General features: G+C 44.3%; 1 protein-coding gene across 2 annotated transcripts in view; it reads right to left on the reverse strand.

The window, feature by feature from the left end:
• LOC125462076 (VPS10 domain-containing receptor SorCS1-like) overlaps positions 1–22754 on the reverse strand; it is a 1248383-nt gene that overhangs the window by 828088 nt on the left and 397541 nt on the right. For both annotated transcript variants that reach the window (XM_059652946.1, XM_048551586.2), the window contains exon 2: positions 8664–8731. In XM_059652946.1, coding sequence (XP_059508929.1) covers positions 8664–8731 — 68 coding nt within the window. The remainder of the gene's footprint in view (positions 1–8663; positions 8732–22754) is intronic.

Here is a 22754-nt window from a genome sequence, read left to right on the forward strand (position 1 = left end):
CATGTGTTGAACTGACAGAACAGTTGAAGTGCACTTACGAAGGTTAATGGCATTTAAAATGCGTAAAATTATTGAATCAGTTCCATGAAGTGATGGCAAAACAGTTGAATGTGCAAATCTCACAAGGTACTGACATAGATGCACACACCCGACTAGAGCTATGAGAAGGCCAGAGCAGCAATAAGTGTGTTCAGAAAGTGTGAACAACTCATAAGTCCTGACGTTTGGTGCCTGTGCAGTAACAATGTCGGTAAAGTTTTATTATTCTTGTTTATTGTTGTTAATTGTTGCAACATTGTTAGTGCAGACACAAATCAATCAATAAAACCTGGAATTTGTTTTTAAATACTACATCTTAAATATTTGCATATTCTAGAATTTCTGATAACACACTGTCTTCCCAAATATTTTTATCCATCCCCCACATCTTTACTTTCTGTCGCGTTCTTCACTCCTTTGCTCCTCTGGCCATCTGCTGCTATTTTATTTTACCAGTTCTTCTCTTTTTACTTGTCTTAAGGGAAATGCAGCCATACCACCACAAGTTAGCACAGGGGCATCACTGGCAACGTCAGATCTAGATTTAGGCAGGAGCTGGCAACTTGGGGATTGGATGGTCATTTGTGAGCATATTGGATAATGCTCAGTAAAGTGTGATGCAAATTGAGTGAATGTCAGCAGATTGGAAGTTGGATGGGAAATACCAGCAGATGTTGAGTCAGACACCATACTGTGCTACCATTGGACAATGCGAAGTGTGTTACACTGTTTGAGAACACAGACTGAAACAGCTGCCATGAATTTTATTTATCCTTGTGTTCCAACTCCCTCTTTGCATGAATTTTACATTCCAGAACCACTTTCTAACATACACTTGCAAAATAAACTTACTCTCTTGGTACACTTCTCACAAACTGAAGGAAATACTGTTCATTCAGTATGAGTTGCAGTTGAGAAAGTATCTTGGTGGAGCTTCTCAGTTGTTTTGTCAAACAGGGTTAGCATGGGAATGAAATAAAACAAAGAACTGACAACATTGGCCATCTGAAACAAAAACAGAAATTTCTGGAGCTACTCAGCCGGTTTGGCAACATTTGACTTGATTTGAATTGATTTATTATTGTCTCATGTACCTTAGTAGAGTGAAAATTTTGTTTTGTGTTTGGTACAGGCAGATCTTAACATACAAAGATCACAAGGTGATAGAACAGAGTGAGGGATACAAAGTTACGACTGCAAAGAAGGTATAGAGAGAGAATCGGAGTGAATGTTTCGGGTTCAATGGCCCTTCTTTAGAATCAAACATTTCTTAAGAACCATTCTGATGAAATGTCACTGGACTCAAAACTTTAATTCTGCTTTCTTTCCACGGATGCTGTCAGGTCTGCCGTGGATTATTACTGGGCTGGCATAATTTCGAAAAAAAATTATACATAATCAAATGTGTTTTCATTTTTCTTTGAAATACCTTATATTGTTCCTGCTAATACTGTCAGCAATGACAGAAAGACGAAATTTCACCTGAGTGTCAAAGCTTGGTCTGTCTCATAGACCTCTTTTGAAAAACTGAATCAATTTGCACAGACAAGCAGCATGAACAGTGCAGAAAGCATTTTTCACTGGGCATTCAAAGAATCACAGAATCCTTACAGTGTGGAAGCAGACAATTCGGCCCTTCGAGTCCATACTGCCCCTCAGAAGATCATCCCACCCAGACACACCTTCTTACCCTATCCATGTAACCTTGCATTTTCCCATGGCTAACCCACCTAGCCTGCAATTCCCTGGACACTATGGGCAATTTAGTATGGCCAATTCCCCCAACCTGCAAGTCTTTCCATATCTTTGGATATTGGCAAGAAAGATCATGCTGCTTGATTGCTGATCTGTAGAGATTACAAACGCACTAATAATAATCCACATCATACATTATTGACAATAAAATGTGAGGCTGGATGAACACAGCAGGCCCAGCAGCATCTCAGGAGCACAAAAGCTGACGTTCGGGCCTAGACCCTTCATCAGACAGGGGAATGGGGAGAGGATTCTGAAATAAATAGGGAGAGAGGGGGAGGCGGACCGAAGATGGATAGAGGAGAAGACAGGTGGAGAGGAGAGTATAGATGGGGAGGTGGGGAGGGGATAGGTCAGTCCGGGGAGGACGGACAGGTCAAGGAGGCGGGATGAGGTTAGTAGGTGGGAAATGGAGGTGTAGCTTGAGGTGGGAGGAAGGGATAGGTGAGAGGAAGAACAGGTTAGGGAGGCGGGGACGAGCTGGGCTGGTTTTGGGATGCAGTGTGGGAGGGGGAGACTGACCTATCCCCTCCCCACCTCCCCACCCACACTCTCCTCTCCACCCATCCCCCCCCCATCCATCCCCGGTCCATCTCCCCACACCCACCCACTCCAGAACCCTCTCCCCACCCCCCTCCCCGACGAAGGGTCCGGGCCCGAAACACCAGCCCCCGTGCCCCTGAGATGCTGCCCGGCCCGCTGTGCCCATCCAGCCCCACACTCCGCTATCCTGGACTCTCCAGCATTATCACATCTATCCCACTGTTATTGGTTGCCAGGGCTATGTATTGGAAAGATTTACAAGCTGATTCTCTGCTTCATTGGACACAGTATGAACATGATTCTTTCCACCACAAAGTCCTGGATTGGGTCTTCAACCCCAGAAGTTTTGGCTCAGAGGGAGGCAGGAGCACTACCCACTGCACGATAAGAACTGCATGCTTAATGCTGCATTCTGTAAATAAAACAGTTCTGAAGCAATAGATTTGTGTCTTGTTTCATTCATCGCCACCTGGATTTGAACACAGTTATCAATAACCTAATGATCTTCCTTCATACTGTGGTACAGACTCATCCTTACTTCATGTGTTTTAACAATACTCTGATCAAGATATTTATGGAGCTTAATTGTGCCAATGAAAAGCCATCATACTCTTCATCTATATCTTATATCCGAAGGCTAGCAATTGGTCCAGTTTGTATATATATAATATATTTACTGTTAATATAATATATGGCATGTCAAAAATGTGTTTCCTTATGAGAAATGGACTGCTGAATAGTGTAACTAAAGCAACGATATAGCTCCTTTACAACAATATAGCTAAACCTGTAGACTACAATCCAGACAACATCACGCTTAAGCCTTAAAATATTCTGGTCAGATTATTCCTGAAGAGCCCAACAAAAATAGAAGATTCAAACCCTGGCAGAGAAGTAGCAACTCCCTCCTTGTGACAGCCAGTTAAGTTGACAAAAAAGACACTGCACCTCTTGATCCATTCACTTTGAGAAGAGATAATTGACACAGAATGGCAGAGGTGTGATCAGAGATAATGGGAACTGCAGATGCTGGAGAATCTGAGATAACAAAGTGTGAAGCTGGATGAACACAGCAGGCCAAGCAGAATATTAGGAGCACAAAAGCTGACATTTCAGGCCTAGACCCTTCATCAGAAAAGGGGGATGGGGAGATGAGTATAAAGTGATGTCCAGTGAAGAGCACCCAGATGTGCTATATTATTACTGTTCGCCAAGTGTTTCACAAACTAGACCAATTGCTAGCCTTGGGATGCATGATATAGATGAAGAGTATGATGACTTTTCATTGGCACAATTAAGCTTCATAAACATCTTGATCAGAGTATTGCTAAAACACATGAAGTAAGGATGAGTCTGTACCACAGTATGAAGGAAGATCATTAGATTATTGATAACTGTGTTCCAATCCAGATGGCGATGAATGAAACAAGACACAAATCTATTGCTGCAGAATTATTTTATTTATAGAATCTGAAATAAAAAGGGAGATGGCAGAGGTGTGTAAGGTGCTGGCTTCTGAAGAAGAGCCACTGGATTCAAAGCATTAACTCTACTTTCTCTCCACAGATGCTGACAGACCTGTTGAGTTTCTCTAGGAATTTCTGCTTTTGTTTCAGATTTCCAGCATGTGCAGTTCTTTATTTTTATTTTAGTTTAAGGTATTTGTTGCGTAGAAAAGTAAACAAAGGTGTATCATGATAAATCAAGGTACAAAACTAAACTAGTGAAAGATGAGTTCAGGGTGAGGTCAGGAAGAGCTGGTTTAGGCAGAACCTATCACATTTCTTACCAAATCAGTGAGCTAAACTGAATTAAATGATGCTTCACCTGGATTTAACTTGTGCTTATGTGAAAAGCCCAGTAGAGTATCTTACCGGGAATCACCCAGAGGACCAGCAAAGTCAATAATGTGTGAGTGATAATGGGAACTGCAGATGCTGGAGAATCCAAGATAACGAAATGTGAGGCTGGATGAACACAGCAGGCCAAGCAGCATCTCAGGAGCACAAAAGCTGACGTTTCAGGCCTAGACCCTTCATCAGAGAGGGGGATGGGGTGAGGGTTCTGGAATAAATAGGGAGAGAGGGGGAGGCGGACCGAAGATGGAGAGAAAAGAAGATAGGTGGAGAGGAGAGTATAGGTGGGGAGGTAGGGAAGGGATAGGTCAGTCCAGGGAAGGCGGACAGGTCAAGGAGATGGGATGAGGTTAATAGGTAGGAGGTGGAGGTGCGGCTTGGGGTGGGAGGAAGGGATGGGTGAGAGGAAGAACAGGTTAGGAAGGCAGAGACAGGTTGGACTGGTTTTGGGATGCAGTGGGTGGGGGGGAAGAGCTGGGCTGGTTGTGTGGTGCAGTGGGGGGAGGAGACGAACTGGGCTGGTTTTGGGATGCGGTGGGAAAGGGGAAATTTTGAAGCTGGTGAAGTCCACATTCATACCATTGGGCTGCAGGGTTCCCAAGCAGAATATGAGTTGCTGTTCCTGCAACCTTCGGGTGACATCATTGTGGCACTGCAGGAGGCCCATGATGGACATGTCGTCTAAAGAATGGGAGGGGGAGTGGAACCTTCCACCCCAACCTTCAGTTCGCCTGGGCTATCTCCAGCACATCCCTCACCTTCCTGGACCTCTCAGTCTCCATCTCAGGCAACCAGCTTGTAACTGATGTCCATTTCAAGCCCACCGACTCCCACAGCTACCTAGAATACACCTCCTCCCACCCACCCTCCTGCAAAAATTCCATCCCCTATTCCCAATTCCTCCGCCTCCGCCGCATCTGCTCCCACGATGAGGCATTCCACTGCCGCACATCCCAGATGTCCAAGTTCTTCAAGGACCGCAACATTTCCCCCCACAGTGGTCGAGAACGCCCTTGACCGCGTCTCCCGCATTTCCCGCAACACATCCCTCACACCCCGCCCCCACCACAACCGCCCAAAGAGGATCCCCCTCGTTCTCAAACAACACCCCACCAACCTCCGGATACAACGCATCATCCTCCGACACTTCCACCATCTACAATCCGACCCCCCCACCCAAGATATTTTTCCATCCCCACCCCTGTCTGCTTTCCGGAGAGACCACTCTCTCCGTGACTCCCATGTTCGCTCCACACTGCCCTCCAACCCCACCACACCCAGCACCTTCGTCTGCAAACGCAGGAAATGCTACACTTGCCCCCACACCTCCTCCCTCACCCCTATCCCAGACCCAAGATGACTTTCCACATTAAGCAGAGGTTGACCTGCACATCTGCCAATGTGGTATACTGCATCCACTGTACCCGGTGTGGCTTCCTCTACATTGGGGAAACCAAGCGGAGGCTTGGGGACCGCTTTGCAGAACACCTCCGCTCGGTTTGCAATAAACAACTGCACCTCCCAGTCGCAAACCATTTCCACTCCCCCTCCCATTCTTTAGATGACATGTCCATCATGGGCCTCCTGCAGTGCCACAATGATGCCACCCGAAGGTTGCAGGAACAGCAACTCATATTCTGCTTGGGAACCCTGCAGCCCAATGGTATCAATGTGGACTTCACCAGCTTCAAAATCTTCCCTTCCCCCACCACATCCCAAAACCAGCCCAGTTCGTCCCCTCCCCCCACTGCACCACACAACCAGCCCAGCTCTTCCCCTTCACCCACTGCATCCCAAAACCAGTCCAACCTGTCTCTGCCTCCCTAACCTGTTCTTCCTCTCACCCATCCCTTCCTCCCACCCCAAGCCGCACCTCCTTCTCCTACCTACCAACCTCATCCCACCTCCTTGACCTGTCCGTCTTCCCTGGACTGACCTATCCCCTCCCTACCTCCCCACCTATACTCTCCTCTCCACCTATCTTCTTTACTCTCCATCTTCGGTCCGCCTCCCCCTCTCTCCCTATTTATTCCAGAACCCTCACCCCATCCCCCTCTCTGATGAAGGGTCTAGGCCTGAATCGTCAGCTTTTGTGCTCCTGAGATGCTGCTGGGCCTGCTGTGTTCATCCAGCCTCACATTTCATTAACGGGGGATAGACTTCTGGTCAGTCATGTGGTGGGTACAATCACTATTCATCGCTTCCAGCATATGAGATTTAGTGCAAAGTGCATGTTGGATGGCTGATGTGGATCAGATTAGTGACATGTGGTTCAGTCTCTGTTCTGGCTGGGCTGAATTTGAGAGCTATGTCCTTACCCCGTGTGCTGTGGGTTCGATATGCCTTCAGGAATAGTTATACTAAGACAAAGCAAAGTTTAAATGTCTGCTTCCAACTTGCCAAGCCAGTGTCCCAGCAGTTCCTGTTTCGAGTAATGAAATTGACTGCTTAACTGGTTAACCAAAGAACCACAAGAACTGTTACCATTTCCTGTTTACATGCTCTCAAAATATTTAATCAGACCATACCCTCCACCTGTTTATCCGTAATATTTGCAATGCGATTAACAGAACGGTTATGTGTGTCTCAATTGTAATAAAAGTGATGTTCAGTGATGGGCTCCAGGTATGAGAATTATTACTGTCTGCCTAGTGCATCTCAAACTAGGCCAACTGCTTGCATTGGGATTGCTTAAGGGCCCAGTTTAAAATGTTTTGTCAAAAAAGACTCTATTAATGACTATAGATCTATGCAAGTCTATCCTACTTTCCCCGACATCGATCAGTACTTGATACCCAGCTCCTTAACAACAGGTTTTCTGTCCAGTGTATTCATGGATCATTGCATATGTCCCCAAAACCCTCCCCCCATAGCCCAAACTTATCATGTCAACAATTTTTGATTTCGGTTAGCTGGGTTGGCAGGACGGCTATTTTGAGATACTATATAACACCACCAGCATGTGTTCAGTTCCCACACTGGCTGGGGTTACCATGAGTGACTCTTCTTCTCAATCTCTTCCCTCACCTGAGGCATAGTAACCCACAAATTAAACAACCACCCTGTCTCCTTAATATTTCACTCTAGATTAAACAATGAACATCTGTCTCATGGGAAAGTGGTCCTCTGGCATTATGCTCCAAGTTGGAGCCAATGTTTACACAATGCTGCAAAAGGGAAAATAACATGAAGGCTGCTGCCTTAAAAAAGTCTTCCACACCTTTAACTTCGCATTTGGCATAACTGTCCTGCAACCGTCGACATCTTCAGGATTAAGATTTTCGTTCATTTAGTCAAAGATTTACATTTTAAACATTTTTTTGTTTCAGTGGAAAATGGAACTCACCGTTAATAATGTTAGTGTACAGACATTTAACATCTTCACCAGGGATATTTTAAACAGGTGCATTAAACAATCTTTTTTATGTGGATGAAACAATCAAATTTTGAATTAATTTTCACTTTTTAATATCACATGCAGATAGAATGAATTACAACTGGAACTTCTTCGGGTCCTGTAATAATAATTACTATTCATCAAACTGATATGTTTGAGTATTAATGCTATCACAAGCTATTGCACTGAAAAATAAGGAGAGACAGTGGTGTTCAATACTCTACATCAGGGCTACAATTGTACTATATTCAACCTACACATTTGGCCACACTGTTGCCAGTATTGGTTCGTTCACAGCATATACAACACTTCAGATCAGTCCACTGTAAGCAGTATTTATAGAGTCATACAACATGAGAACAGTCCGCCCAACGAGTCCATGTTGACAAGTTTCCCAAACTAAACTAGCCCCACTTTCCTGCATTTGACCCATATCCGTCCAAACTTTTGCTTATCCATGTACCTGTCCAAATGTCTCTTAACTGCTGTAACATCTACCACTTCCTCTAGCAGCTTATTCCATAATGCACCACTCTCTTTGACAATGAGGCATTGTTCTCAGAATTTTCTGTCTTACTGTCAGGCAGATTAAAACACCCCCATTCCATTCAGACTTTTGTTTGGCATCTCCAATATTTGGGTGACACATGACTGTATGCATGGTACAGATAGAACACTAATATAGCCACATTATGCTTAATCACCTGTTTTGTCAGTATTTTTCCACCAAAAATTTTACAAATTCTACAAAACATTACTTGCTGTAAGCCATCACTTTGAATGATTCTCACATCAACATATCTTATACTTTGTCGCTGCAGTCACATTTTTGATACCAATAGACATAAGAAACATTTTCTCAGTGACAATCTCTGCACTGTTTGAATCACATCAATTCAGTTCCAACACACCAGTTGCCGTCGAGAGACACAAGAAGTTGCTCTACTTAATGCTTCAGGATAACCACAAGCTGTCCCTGTCTCCTTAATATTTCACTCCAGATTAAACAATGAACATCTGCTCCCAGTGAATTCACTAGCATGCTGTGTTTTTGCCCTTTCACATAAGCTTACCTCCAAAGTGAGCTTTCTGTGACACTGCCAAGGTTGTAGTCATACAGCTTTGTAAGGATTAGAATCACCTGAAAGAGAGAAGATTAGAATTAGACTTCAAGCATTGGCCGTCACTCATTGAATAAGGTATTGGTTGTTGCAAAGAACATTAAGGTAGAAAAATTAATTCCAAAACGTCCAACAATTATAACATTCATTGTAATCTACCAAAGAAGTGCTTTAGATTGTATTCTCTGTAACTATGCTGATTATAGTCAGAAAATATCTCTACTTTACAGGGTTCCCAACTAGTGAGAAAACAGTTGTTTCTGGTTTTATGCATCACAGTATCCTAAAAACCACCATCAGATTTCTATAGAGCAACTGAGGAGCAGGAAAGTCGATGTTTCAGGTCTGGATCCTATATCAGAACCTGGTGAAGGGTCTAGATCCAGAGCATCAAATTTCCTGCTCCTCGGATTCTGTCTGACCTGCTGCATTCCTCCAGCTCCACATTTTATCGACTCTCACTTCCAGCATCTGCAATCATTTCTATCTCTCAGAATTGTTTACTAGGACACAAGACAAGGAAAATAATGTTCCGTAATAATTCATCATATGTTTCCGGCTTCGATCCAAATGCTTGTTTCTTTTTCTAACAATAAATTCCTTCCACTTATTTATGTGAAAGCTTTTCATCCACTAATGACTTTGAAATGCCATGACTCTTGCTGTCCTAGCTATGGTAGCTTTTTATTTTCTGATTCAGACATTTGAGTTCAAGTCCCACTTGGGAGAGCAGAGCACAAATTGACTGGGCTGTCAGGGACATAGTCTTTCAGATGAAAAATTAAAGTCTAGGCCCAATCTACCATCCATGCTGGACACAAGAGCTGAAGAGGAGCAAGGTAATTATATCATGTGTCCTGATCAATATTTATCCAACAAAGACAGCACAATGGCTCAATGGTTAGCACTGCTGCCTCACAGCACCAAGATCCTGGGTTTAATTCAACCCTTGGGCATGTCTGTGTGGAGTTTGCGCATTCTCCCCATGTCCCTCCATTCGCTTTAGTTTCCTCCCACAGTTCCAAAGATGTACAGGTTAGTGTGGATTGGCCATGCTAAAGTGCAGATAGTGTCCAGGGGATGTGCAGGCTGTGTGGGTTAGCTATGGGAAATACAGGGATGGGGTGGGTCTGGATGGGATGATCTGTGAGGGGTTGGTGTAGAATTGACAGGTTGAGTGACCTGTTTCCACATGGGAGGGATTTGATGATGATCTTCAATGCTCCGTATTACTGTCTGTGGGAACTTGCTCAGTGCAAGTCAGCTGCTGCATTTTTTACAACAGTCACTCTATAGCAGAAATGCTTCCCCAGCTGTAAATTGCTAATGGATGTCCTGCAGATGTGTAAAGCACAATAAATAGACAAAGATTCCCCATGAGATAAAGAATTGGCCATTCATCTGTTTTCTCCTGCTGTCTTAGTTCATTGTGGAATAATGTTTGGGATACTCCCTGATTTTTCAATAGTGTCACTGGATCTTCTCATAGTCACTCAAAACACAGAAATAAGCAGCCAGATGAGATGAGGCTCACCTTCTCACTTTTTCACATCAATATCAATTCTTAATGCTTCTTTACATTCATCTTAAAACCTCAGTTTAATGTCTCATAAATAGCGCAGGTTTCCTGATATTGCTGCATACAAGTTTCAGCCTAAATTATGTGCTCAGATCCCTAGAGTGGTTCTTTGGACTCATGACATTGACTTATAAGTGAGGATGTTGTCACCATGTCAAGAGATAGCAGGCAGATCTCAACTGAATTAAAGTTTAAAAGATCAGCCGAGTTGCAGCAGTCTATTAAAAAGCACAAAGCTTGGGGATCATTTTAAACTTAGCTTCACTGCAGTTCCACAGTCAGTTGGGGGTAGTATGAGAGACATTATACTGAGCCGACATTACATAACCTGTTATGTACATAAACATGTTGATGCAAACTATATAATTGGTTCATTAAATAAAAAGCTTCTGTAAATAAATACATATGTTAAAAGGTTCCAGTAATGATTTTTTTTAACCTGATTGCATATGCTCAAACTCAGAGTCAATTCTGTATATTGCTGCTGTAACTTGTATCTTGCCAAAGAATGTAGGACATTAGAGACACAGGAAAAGGCACTTTCCATTAAATATTTATCTCTAAAAAGCTGTCTGTAAAAGTGTCATACTGTGTACTACAGGGCAAACATAATGAGAACCAAGTACAGAACACGTGGTACACATCTCTCTGGAGAGACATGGATCAAAGTGTCTTCAAAACAACAAAGCATTGCAGACAGAGAATCAACACTATTAACAAAGGCCCGGCCACTCAGGGAACCTCAAAGTCAAGCAATGGCGATGAGATGATACCGTTAACCTTTTTACACGAGGACGGGATTGCTGACATTTCCCTGCTTCTGAAATTTCTTTCCATGCAAAATTTGATTGCAGAAAATGGGCGCTGGGAACACAATCTATATTACACCAATGGCCCCTTCCTCCAAAGCAGATAGCATGCCAACTTTGTGCTATTGCTAATTTGCATGATCACAGGCAGCAATAAATATGCGTTTGACTGACTGCAGCCGAAGGCTCAGATTTGTGTGAGGCCAGCAAACCTTAAGCCATATGGCATCGCTGAAAGTGTTGGTGCATTGTGACTGAAGCAGTCCTGTTGCAAAAAGTTAAGTTACCATACATCGTGCATACTCATATCTTAGGGGGAGGTGATGGCTCTGTGATATTATCAATAGACAATTATTCCAAAGGCCCAAGTTCTGGGAACTCAGGTAAAAATCCCACCATGGCAAATAACGAAATTTGAAGTCAATAAAAAATGTGGAATCTCAGTTGTTGGAAAAGCCCATCTGGGTCACTAATATTCTTCAGCGAAGGAAACTGCCATCCTTACCTGGTCTGGTCTACATGTGACTGCAGACCCACAGCAATGTGGTTGACTCTGAACCACTTTCTGAGCAGTTAGTGATGGGTAATAATTGGCTGCCCAGCCAGCGATGCCCAGGCCCTGAGAGTGAATTTTTAAAAATAGCCAAACCCCAAAAGCCGCACTTGCTTGTTGATGCACCACATTTCCATCACCTAACCAGCAATAATCTCTTCAGTGCTTCATCTCACCTTCATATACTGGAGCAAGCCCTAATCACACATCCCAGAGCTTGTCAGGCTCTGTGCTATTCCATCACGGCAACTGCATCATTCAAAACACATTCACTGAAGTACTACCCTCCCCCTTGAATGACAAATTGGTGTGTAATACAAGGCAACGGGAGTGGACCTGTTGTGGGCAAGGATGACTATGTGACTGAAGCCATTGAAGACAATGAGTTCCTCATTCCTTATGTTCTTTATCTTATCCCTCTTGCTCGCCATTCTAAAGTCTCTCAGACTTGTGAGGTGCAGAAAGGTAAGCACGTATGTCTTGCTTCTACTCAATTCACTCCAATGCCCTCCATCTTTCACTTGACGTCACTAGTTTCCATAACTCTATCCATTTTAGCCGTGAAGGTGCTCACTCGTTGAGCTTCCCTAGCTCTCTGCATTGGAGATTTCCACATTTTTGCCACCTGCTAAATGAAGAAATTCCTCCTCATTTCAGCCTTAAATAACCTGCCCTTACTCTGAGATTAGGTCTCCTGGTTTCTGATTTCCAGCTCAAGGAAACACCCAATCTATATCCGTCCTGACATGCCCTGGTATCATTTTGTCAGTTTCAATGGGTTTAGCCCTCATTCTTTAAAAATATACAGAATACTGATGTCGTTTCCTCAACATTTCCTCCTAAAAACTATCCCACCACCCAAGCGCTTACTCTCGTAAATAAACCAAAGCCACACATAACACTCCAGGTGAGGTCCGACTAAGTCTCAATGCAACTGGAGACCTTTTCATCCTGGAGACCAGTTACTAGTGGTGTACCGCAAGGGTCAGTGTTGGGTCCACTGCTGTTTGTCATTTTTATAAATGACCTGGATGAGGGCGTAGAAGGATGGGTTAGTAAATTTGCAGACGACACTAAGGTCGGTGGAGTTGTGGATAGTGACGAAGGATGCTGCAGGTTGCAGTGAGACATAGATAAGGTGCAGAGCGGGGCTGAGAGGTGGCAAATGGAGTTTAATGCAGACAAGTGTGAGGTGATGCACTTTGGTAGGAGTAACCGGAAGGCAGAGTACAGGGCTAATGGTAAGATTCTTGGTAGTGTAGATGAGCAGAGAGATCTCGGTGTCCATGTACACAGATCCTTGAAAGTTGCCACCCAGGTTGACAGGGCTGTTAAGAAGGCATACAGTGTTTTAGCTTTTATTAATAGAGGGATCGAGTTCCGGAACCAAGAGGTTATGGTGAAGCTGTACAAAACTCTGGTGTGGCCGCACTTGGAATATTGCATACAGTTCCGGTCACCGCATTATAAGAAGGATGTGGAAACTTTGGAAAGGGTGCAGAGGAGATTTACTAGGATGTTGCCTGGTATGGAGGGAAGGTTTTACGAGGAATGGCTGAGGGACTTGAGGCTGTTTTCATTAGAGAGAAGAAGGTTGAGAGGTGATTTAATTGAAACATATAAATTAATCAGAGGGTTAGATAGGGTGGATAGGGAGATCCTTTTTCCTCGGTTGGTGACGGCGAGCACGAGGGGACATTGCTTTAAATTGAAGGGTGAAAGATATAGGACAGATGTCAGAGGCAGTTTCTTTACTCAAAGAGTAGTGAGGGAACTGAACGCTTTGCCTGCAACGGTAGTAGATTCGCCAACTTTAGGTACATTTAAGTCGTCATTGGATAAGCATATGGACGTACATGGAATAGTGTAGGTTAGATGGGCTTGAGATCGGTATGACAGGTCGGCACAACATCGAGGGCCGAAGGGCCTGTACTGTGCTGTAATGTTCTATGTAACTGTTGCAGGACAACTTTACTCCTGAAGTCAAATCCTATGAGACAAAAGCCAACATACCATTTGTCTTCATAACTGCTTGCTGTAACTGCCGGCTAAATTTTAGTGACTGACGGACAAAGATACTCAGGCCCCTTTGAACACCGGGGCTTGATAACCCTTCCTACCATTTAAGAAATATTCCAAATTTCTGTTTCTTTTTGATTCAACTGAAGCAAATAACTTCTCACTTGATCATATCATATTCCATCTGCCATGTGCGAGCCCATTCACTTCGCCTGTCCACGTCCTTTTGATGTCTTTTTGCATCCTCCTCAGAACTTATATTCCCACGCAGTTTGGTGTCTTTAGTAGACGTGGAAATATTATAATTGATCCCCGTATGCAACTTGTTTCCGTAGATGTGTTGAGTGGCTGTAGACCGAGCACAGATCTTTGCAATATCCTAATAGTAACAGTGTGCCATCCTGAGGATGATCTGTTCATCCCTGCTGTATGACTTCTATCTGTAAACTAATTCTCAATCTGTACAAAGATATTTCTTCCAACCACATTGACTCCATTTTCATTCACTCCCTGCCTCTGTGTGCCCTTATTGAAAGCCCTTTGAAAAGTTACTAGCTCATCTTTATTAATGTTACATGTAATATCCTCCAAAACTCCAACATGTTAGTCAAACACAATTTCATGCTTATCAATCTATATTGGCTCAGCCTGATTGTACTGTTCTTTTCTAAAGTTGAAATTCTAAATTCTATTTATTTTTCTCTCTGGTTTCTCATTTCTTCCCCTTTGTGTTTTCTCCTCTATTTTAGTTACCTCCTGTTAAAGAACTTGGTTGTAGCAAAGGCATCGGAAGTTGGCGAGTAGGCCCAGCAGTGGGGACTCGTGCCGGGGACATCAGATTCCAGCTCGGGTTCTCAGTGGCTTCTGCATCATTGAGGCGATCCTCGCAATGAAGCAAGGCCAACGTTGCACAAGTGGGTTTGGGTTCCAGGCGATGCCTACATCCAGCGCAGATTCACAAAGGTGACAGCGGAGATAAGGTTGGGCCCAGCATGTCAACCAGCGGCTGCTTTGGTGAGGTGGGACTGAAGCGTACTCATTGTGGCAGCAGAGTTACATTTGGGCTGGCGCAGTACCTGGGGCATCAGTGGCATCTGCATTGGCAAGGTCCACTGAGGACTCATAGTGACAAGGGAGTCGGTGAAGGCAAGGTGATGCTGTAGAGCAGGGACTTGCTTTCCAGCAATGGTGCTGCAGTGAAGGGATCTTGTGTCTGGCCATGAGACAAATGGCCTATGGCAGAGCACCAAGAATGACGACAAAATTGAGCACTATTTCTTTATTTTTCTGCCTTTATATTCTATACTTTGGTTCATTTTTCTGCGTTTTAAGATTGTGTTGGAGAGCAGCAACATTGTACAACACTTTTCACTGTGTTTTGTAACAAAATACACTTGACAATAAATAAATCAAATCAAATCAATGACCTGCTACCACATCCTGTGTAATAAATTCTAACATCTTCGCGACTGTTGATGCCAACTCTGTGGTCCTCGATTCTGCATTTTTCCTTTTTCTCCTTTCTTAAATAATGAGGTTACATTTGCTTATTTCCAGTCAGTGGATCATTTCCTGAACCCATGGAATTCTGAAAGATAAGCACTAATTTATGCACTGTCTCTTTTTCCATCTACTCTGTCACGTTAAGCTTATCAGGCTTCAATATTCGATGCAATTAGCATTTCAATTACGATTTATTTGCCAATATTAATTTTGTTTTGTCCCTCAGTTTCACAAATTCTTTGGTCACTTTGTAAAAGAACTTCACAATGGCCAGTATTCCCTCATCAGACACTCTTTATTTACATGTGAACAGTCCTTCGCCATAGTATTACCTTATATGGAGTCAGCTGTCAGAGTGTCAGCATCTCTGACACTCACCCTTTTGCCTGTCAGCCAGGGTTCCCTTACTGAGCCAAATTAACTGTCCTAACTGAGGAACTCATATTCTAAAATGTCCAGCTGGCTGACCTCATCAGAATCACTGTACCTTTTATTTCTCGAAGACTTTCTAAATCTTAGGAATGTCAGAACTAGGAGCAGGAATAGGATAGTCAGACCCTTGTGCCTGCTCCAGCATTAAATACAGTCTTGCTGATCTCAACTTGGCCTCACCTCCACTTCCCTGCCCATTCTCCATAACCCTTCAACCCCATTACTAATTGAAAATCTGTCCATCTCCGCTGTCAATTTACTCAACATCCCAGTATCCACCACACTCTGAGGGAGTGACTTCCACAGATTCATGACACTTTGAGAGAGGTAATTTCTCATCTGTTTTAAATCTGATACCTCTTACTCTAAAACTATGTCTTCTTATCTCAGATTGCCCCACTTGAGGAAACATCCTCTCTATGTTGACTTTTTTCAATCCCCTCGAGCATCTTATGTACCTCAATGAGATCACCTCCAAATTCTATGAAAACAGACGTGAAAAGAGATGTCATGGACCTCGATCATTTCTCTGCTATTTCCATCTTCTCCATGATCCATTGCCCTGCCCTCAGTTGTAATCATTTGACTTCTGCAACCTCGCTAATCTTTTTCCTTTCAAACCCCTAAAGAGGCATTTAGAATCCTCAGAGATTGTAGGAACTGCCGATGCTGGAGAATCCGCGCTAACAAGGTATACAGTTGGATTAACACAGCAGGCCAAGCATCCTAGGAGCAGGAAACATGCCGTGTCGGGCCTATGCCCTTCTTCAGAAGTATCAGCCTTCCTGCTCCTGTGATGCTGCTTGGCCTGCTGTGTTCATCCAGCTCTACACCTTGTTATTTAGAATCTTCATTAGTTTTCATTCATCATTTCTGTTCTCTACTTAATCATTTTTTTGGTCACCTTTTCCTGGGTTAGTCAGAAGCATAATTGAAGGCAGAGATAAAGAGATTCCGTAAGTCTACATCTGCCATTTTTGATTGGTAAATTTGGTAGCATCAATATTCCCTCTAAGCTGCACAGGGGCTGTGTGCAGCTACTCCAAGGTCATACACACTGCGATTGGAGTCAGTACATTGATTGTGGGCATCAACTTCCAGTTCCAGACATTGCTGTTGGATACAGGGCTCAGAGCCCTGTGTAACCAGAGAGGAAATATAAGGGGGCGCTGGTTAGAGTACTCACCTGATGGGGGCTTTTCATTTTGCCTTATGGTTGAGTGGTCACAGGAATGGTCAATGACAGAGGGAAGTGGTTTTCTTTGATTATTGCCAAACAAGAAAGGGGTTCGTGTTTGCTGTTAGAAGGGTCAAAGTAGCCATTCATGGCAGTAACAGACTTGTCAGTCCATTCTTCTTGCGCCTCCCGCAGCTAGAGCCTGCCCAGCAGCTAAAAAGAGCTGAGATCCCATTGCATATTAGTTATGCATCATGCAGCAGACAATGGTCTTCACTCAGAGAGTGGTGGGCGTGTGGAATGCGCTGCCGGCAGTGGTAGTGGATTCAGATACTTTGGAGACTTTTAAGCGACTCTTGGACAGGCACATGGAGGATAGCAAAATGTAGGATATGCAGGGTAGGTTGATCTTAGTAGGATAACAGGTCGGCACAACATCGTGGGCCAAAAGTCCTGTCCTGTGCTGCTCTATGTTCTATTGTGAATCCTCACAGCCAATCATCCAAGTACTGCAAGCCTCCACCAGAGTGATCCAGGCAGCTGGAGTTTTGTTTCAGCACATGACTGTGTTGTGCTCCTTCCTTATGTTACATGCATGCTCTCCGTGTGTGTATGCATTGTGAACCAGGGGCATGAACCATGTCATCAGTGCTGAATAGGTTAATGACTTTCATATTGTCCTAAAAGCAGAACCATCAACGTTACTTTTCTAGCGTAGTTCCTTGACAATTGGCACCATTGAGGTGCATTCAAGACAATGAATTGAAGTAAAAAGAGGAAAGTTATTGAAAATGTCTTGTAAAGTGGTTCCTCGTACAGAAAGTGATATGGATGATGAATTGAAAAGCAATATATTTCTAACCCTGTTGCAATGTAAAAATTCAACTGTGACATTTGATTCATTGCCTTGAGTACTCTGGAGCATACCTATAGGTTTCAGGAACACTGGTATTGCATTATTTTGTGAAGCAACACTGCATTTTGATCTTTATTTGGAACCGATTCTGAAGAAGGGTCACTGTACTCAAAACATTAACTCTGCTTTCTTTCCACAGATGCTACCAAACCTGCTGAGTTTCTCCAGCAATTTCTCTTTCTGTTTGTTACAGACCTCCAACATCCACAGTTCTTTGTTTAACGTTACTGTGTTTCAATCCACTGATTGACTATTTGGATTTACTGTAGGATGTGGATGTGATGCTTCCTCATCCTCCATCGGTGGGCGCAATTGTGATAAAATGGAAAGCAAGAGCTAATGGACTCCAGTTACTATGCTGCTCAATATCTATCCAAAACATGCAAGATGCTTGTTCCAACAGGTGAAGTCAATGGTACAGGAGAATACAGTCAGAAAGAAGTGAAATAAAATTTAAATTATGAATACACTATTTCCCAGCTGCAACATCAAATCCAGACACATCTGTCAATAAGCCCAGTATTGTAGGTGGCTAAGAGAGGAAGGTGGAGTTACTAGTTATGGGTTATATTTTGTCCCCAGTTTCTGGCTTTAACATGATTGGAAATTCCCATATTTAGTTGGGCGGCTTGGGGGTTCAGTACTTAGCATTACTGTCTCACAGCGCTACAGACCTGGGTTCAATTCCACTCTCAGGTGACTGTCTGTGTGGAGTTTGCACATTCTTCCCGTGTCTGCGTGGGTTTCCTCCCACATTCCAAAGATTTGTAGGTTAGCTGGATTGGCCATGGGAAATGGTGGTATGCTCTTCAAAGGGTCGGTGTAGACTCGATGGGATGAATGGCTTGCTCCCACACGATAGAGATTTGTTGATTTATGGACGATTGTTGGTGGAGTGGTGGGTGGGAAGGAGAAGAAGGTCTGGACTACTGAGAGGTCTGTGGGAGGAATGGATTTCATCACAGGATGACTGTGCTGACCCTCTATTGCTTCCCCAGCTACAAATAACATCAGTGCTCCATCCAGGCAGACGGGCTGAAGGACCCGCATGCATGACGGCTCCAGTTTGACACAGGGTGATTAAAGGCTGCAGCTCTTAACCAACCACAGACAAACTCTGCTACAGAAAATTGCCAGCGAATGGGATTACTTCAGCCTTCACCCTTGCTCTGCGAAAGGCTCAAAGAAGACATTGCCATGCTGCTCCCTGGTGATAGTAACCCTGCAGTCCAATTCACCCTCTAGCATTTACTACCTCAATTTCATTGCCCCAGTGGAGAATTCCCAACCTCCTTCTGCCACTCTGACCGTGCCGGGACCACACCAATAACACCAACATTGGCTGAATTACTAAAAGAGAACTGACATTGATTCTCTGAAAGGTGCTTCGAAAACCTGCAAGGAAAGCTGCCTCTCTGATGAAGGGTCTAGGCCCGAAACATCAGCTTTTGTGCTCCTGAGATGCTGCTTGGCCTGCTGTGTTCATCCAGCTTCACACTTTGTTATCAAGGAGAGCTGCCACTTGCTTTTAGAGATATCTTTATACAAGCTTCAAACCGTAGGCCCTCCCTGAGGTGACAGGGCAGATCTCCGATTGCCAGAATGCTCTTGGCTAGTCTATTCTAAAGATCCCAAACATTAACCATCTTGGCATCACAGTAGCATGCCACGTTACCTTGGGCAAGAAATTACTTTCACAGATAACTGTGGAAAAACTTCTACTCACGTTTGGAAAGATTTTGTTTCTGATGCAAGATCTCTCCACAAATATAGTTAAACGTGCAAATTGTTACCAACATTGTTGGTATTTATTATGGAGCGCTGAAAAAGGTGCTTCAGTGGGGCTGTTTCAGTGACTCTCCCAGCCGCACGATTTGTAACTAATACCGGTTCGGGTGAAGCTGAACCTCATTTATGCAGCAGCATTAATAATATATCTGCATTGAGAAGCTTCATCAACACAGCTCCATAGTCTGTGAACTTTCAAAACAATATAGCTTCCCCCACTTACAATTTTAAATGTCACTAATCCCTTTGTATTCCCACGTTCAAAATGGTGTGCATAGAATCCTCTTAAACAGTAGAAAGATTCCCAGGGAGTTGTGAGGACAATCCTGGGTCAGCTTCCTATTTCTGAGCATAGACGCTCTGTGCATTCTGAGAAGCAGCCAACCCACTACAGATCAATACTCCACCCCACCACATACTCACATTCCACCCCACCACAGCCCAGTACAGACTCACATTCCACTCCAACACAGCACAGTACAGATCAGTGCTCCACTCCACCACTGCCCAGCACAGATCAATGCTCCACCCCACCACAGCCCAGTACAGATCAATACTCCACCCCATCACAGCCCAGTGCAGATCAATGCTCCACCTCACTACAGCCCAGTACATATCAATACTCCACGCCACCACAGCCCACTACAGACTCACATTCCACCCCACCGCATCCCACTTCAGATCAGTACTCCACACCACCACATCCCAATACAGATCCACACTCAACACCATTACAGCCCAATGCACACCCATATATCACATCATCACAGCTGAGCACAGGTCCATACTCCACCCCACCACAGCATAGTACGCACCTACACTCCACACCATCAAAACCCAACTCAGGCCCACACTGGACACCACCAGAACCCAGTACTGGCTCCATACTCTACCCCACCACAGCCTGCGACAGACTCCGACCCCCACCCAATACTGACCCCAGTACAGACTGCAGACCTGCCTCAGCCGAGACAAGTATCAGAGCATCAACTCCCACTTTCTGCCTCCTCTTTATTGCTATTCAGTTTCCTGGTTTCAGTGTTATGAAGGATATTGAATGGTTGGACTGATCATTAATTCTCTGGTCAAAGTGACAGTGCTGTGCCAAAAGATTCTTAGGAAGAGAAAGCAGCCATTTGGTCATTTGAGCCTTGTTCATGAGCCTCAGTGTAATGGCCAGTACCTACGAAGCACTCATCACTTAGGGGATGAAGATTGTACAACAGAGAGAGAGATAGCTGCAGAAAACAGAGCCAATTTGAAGCTGCTACTCACCTTCCTGTCTAACCCATGTGAGCTCCCGGATTTTGTCGTACTTTATAGTCACTTGCCTGACTTTGTTGAGCAAAGCTGGATGCACTTTAGCACTTTTTGCATAACAATATGCATAACAAATACTACAGAGAATTCAGTTCTTGTTGAGAGAGATATCTTGAAATTTATTTACAGCACTACATAGTTATACAGCTAGCATAGACATACACACAGGGCAGAATCATACTATGTTTTGGCTAAATGCATGTCACGTTGGGTTTCATGGAGTGACTCTCAACATTGGGTAGGTGAGTTTTCTCACTGTATGTTTCCAAAGTCACCATTTTAATTGTCATTTGAGCCATCATGGTAAGAATCACATCCTATTTCACCCTATCTTATCAAAAGCAACTTGCCACCTCACTGGAGATCCCCGAATTGATCAGCATAACCCCAGCCCCCGCCCCAGCACTGGCACCATCTTTAAAAGGCCATTATGCACGCAGACAATAACAGGCAGCCTGGAACCTCCCCCTTGCAGCTCCCGGAAAATGCCCACAAAACAGGGCACTGCTTCCCATGGACATGGTGGACAGGGAGAAAGCTGTACCCTGTTTTGTGAGAATTGCCCTAGAGCTCCAACTGGACGGGATGGTGCACAGATGGGTGTTTCCATTATCCTAGGACCAGCAGAGGAGGCCTCGCCTCCATCTATGCCAGCCTGGCCCGTGTTTGACTGCCATGTTGGACCAGACTCAACCGTCTGGAGGAAGAAGATCAATATTCTTCTCCACTCCACCAGTGTTAGTGCCATCATCCCTTCTCCTTTATCTCACACTTACTCTACCTATGATCTACCATTCTGACTACTGCCTGCAACATCTTTCCCACCCACCCTCACCCACCATGTGACACCTCACCCCGCCTCACTCACCACTGTGACACTACTAAACCTGCCACGCTAACTCACGGATGGGAAACCGTCCACCCAACCTGAATCAGTAGTAATGGCTCTACTGCCCACTTGTATCTTCTGTAATACCTGCATAACACTCATTCCAGGAGTATAGCATCTCACAAAAGGATGGAAAGAGTCAAGACGGATGGTGTGTTCCCTGCCAACCAGCTCCTTACCCATTGTAAGCAGAGAATCTTAGCTCTGACTGTCCCAGCTGCCCCTGGGCTAATATCCCAGCCTGCCCTTTCTTTATTGCTCCAGACTCCAGAAGTGAAGGTTCGCTCCATTGCCTGGACTGAGACCTGCTGACACCAGTAGCATGCCTCCTCACCATGTGCCTGCACTAAATGGAATGACAAGAAAGCAGTGATATCTCTGGCTGAGGGGTCACAGTGCAAAAGGACAGTACAATGCAAGGTGAAGACGCTGTGACCATTCAGGCAGGCTCAGAGTGAGTCAGTGCTATGGCATTGAGTGAAGAGCCCAGAGATGCAGCCTGCTCTAGCCCATCAGCTGGGTGTATGTTCCTGATATTACAACTGCCTTGCTGTGCTATTCAGTGCAGGCACAAAGTCAGGAAGAATGCTACTGTTGTCAGCAGGTCTCAGGCTTTGTCACCATTCCAAATGAAAGTTCCCTGGGCAGCACAAGGTACGTCACAGAAGGAAAAAAAAACCAAAAGAACTGCGGATGCTGTAAATCAGGAACAGAAACAAAGTTGCTGGAAAAGCTCAGCAGGTCTGGCAGCATCTGTGGAGAAAAGCTGTAGGAAAGCTGTAAAGAGTACTGCCACCTTCCATCTATGTGTGTGTGTTTCACCGAAGCATTGGAGCATCCTGAAATGGATCAGAGATGTGGCATGAGGACTCTCGGGGATAACACATGTAAGATGCCAATGTCTATGGATGCTAGGTACACATGGCTAATTTCCACAGACCATGCTTTGAGATGTTGGTCCACGGTGCTCACCAAGGATGTCCTTTATTGCAAATGGCAAGCTGAACTCACCCAGATCCCACTCTGGATTCCAGTCCAAGCTTCTCCGATGCCCTGTT

The sequence above is a fragment of the Stegostoma tigrinum genome, chromosome 20, assembly GCF_030684315.1.
Source record: "Stegostoma tigrinum isolate sSteTig4 chromosome 20, sSteTig4.hap1, whole genome shotgun sequence".
NCBI classification, from domain to species: domain Eukaryota; kingdom Metazoa; phylum Chordata; class Chondrichthyes; order Orectolobiformes; family Stegostomatidae; genus Stegostoma; species Stegostoma tigrinum.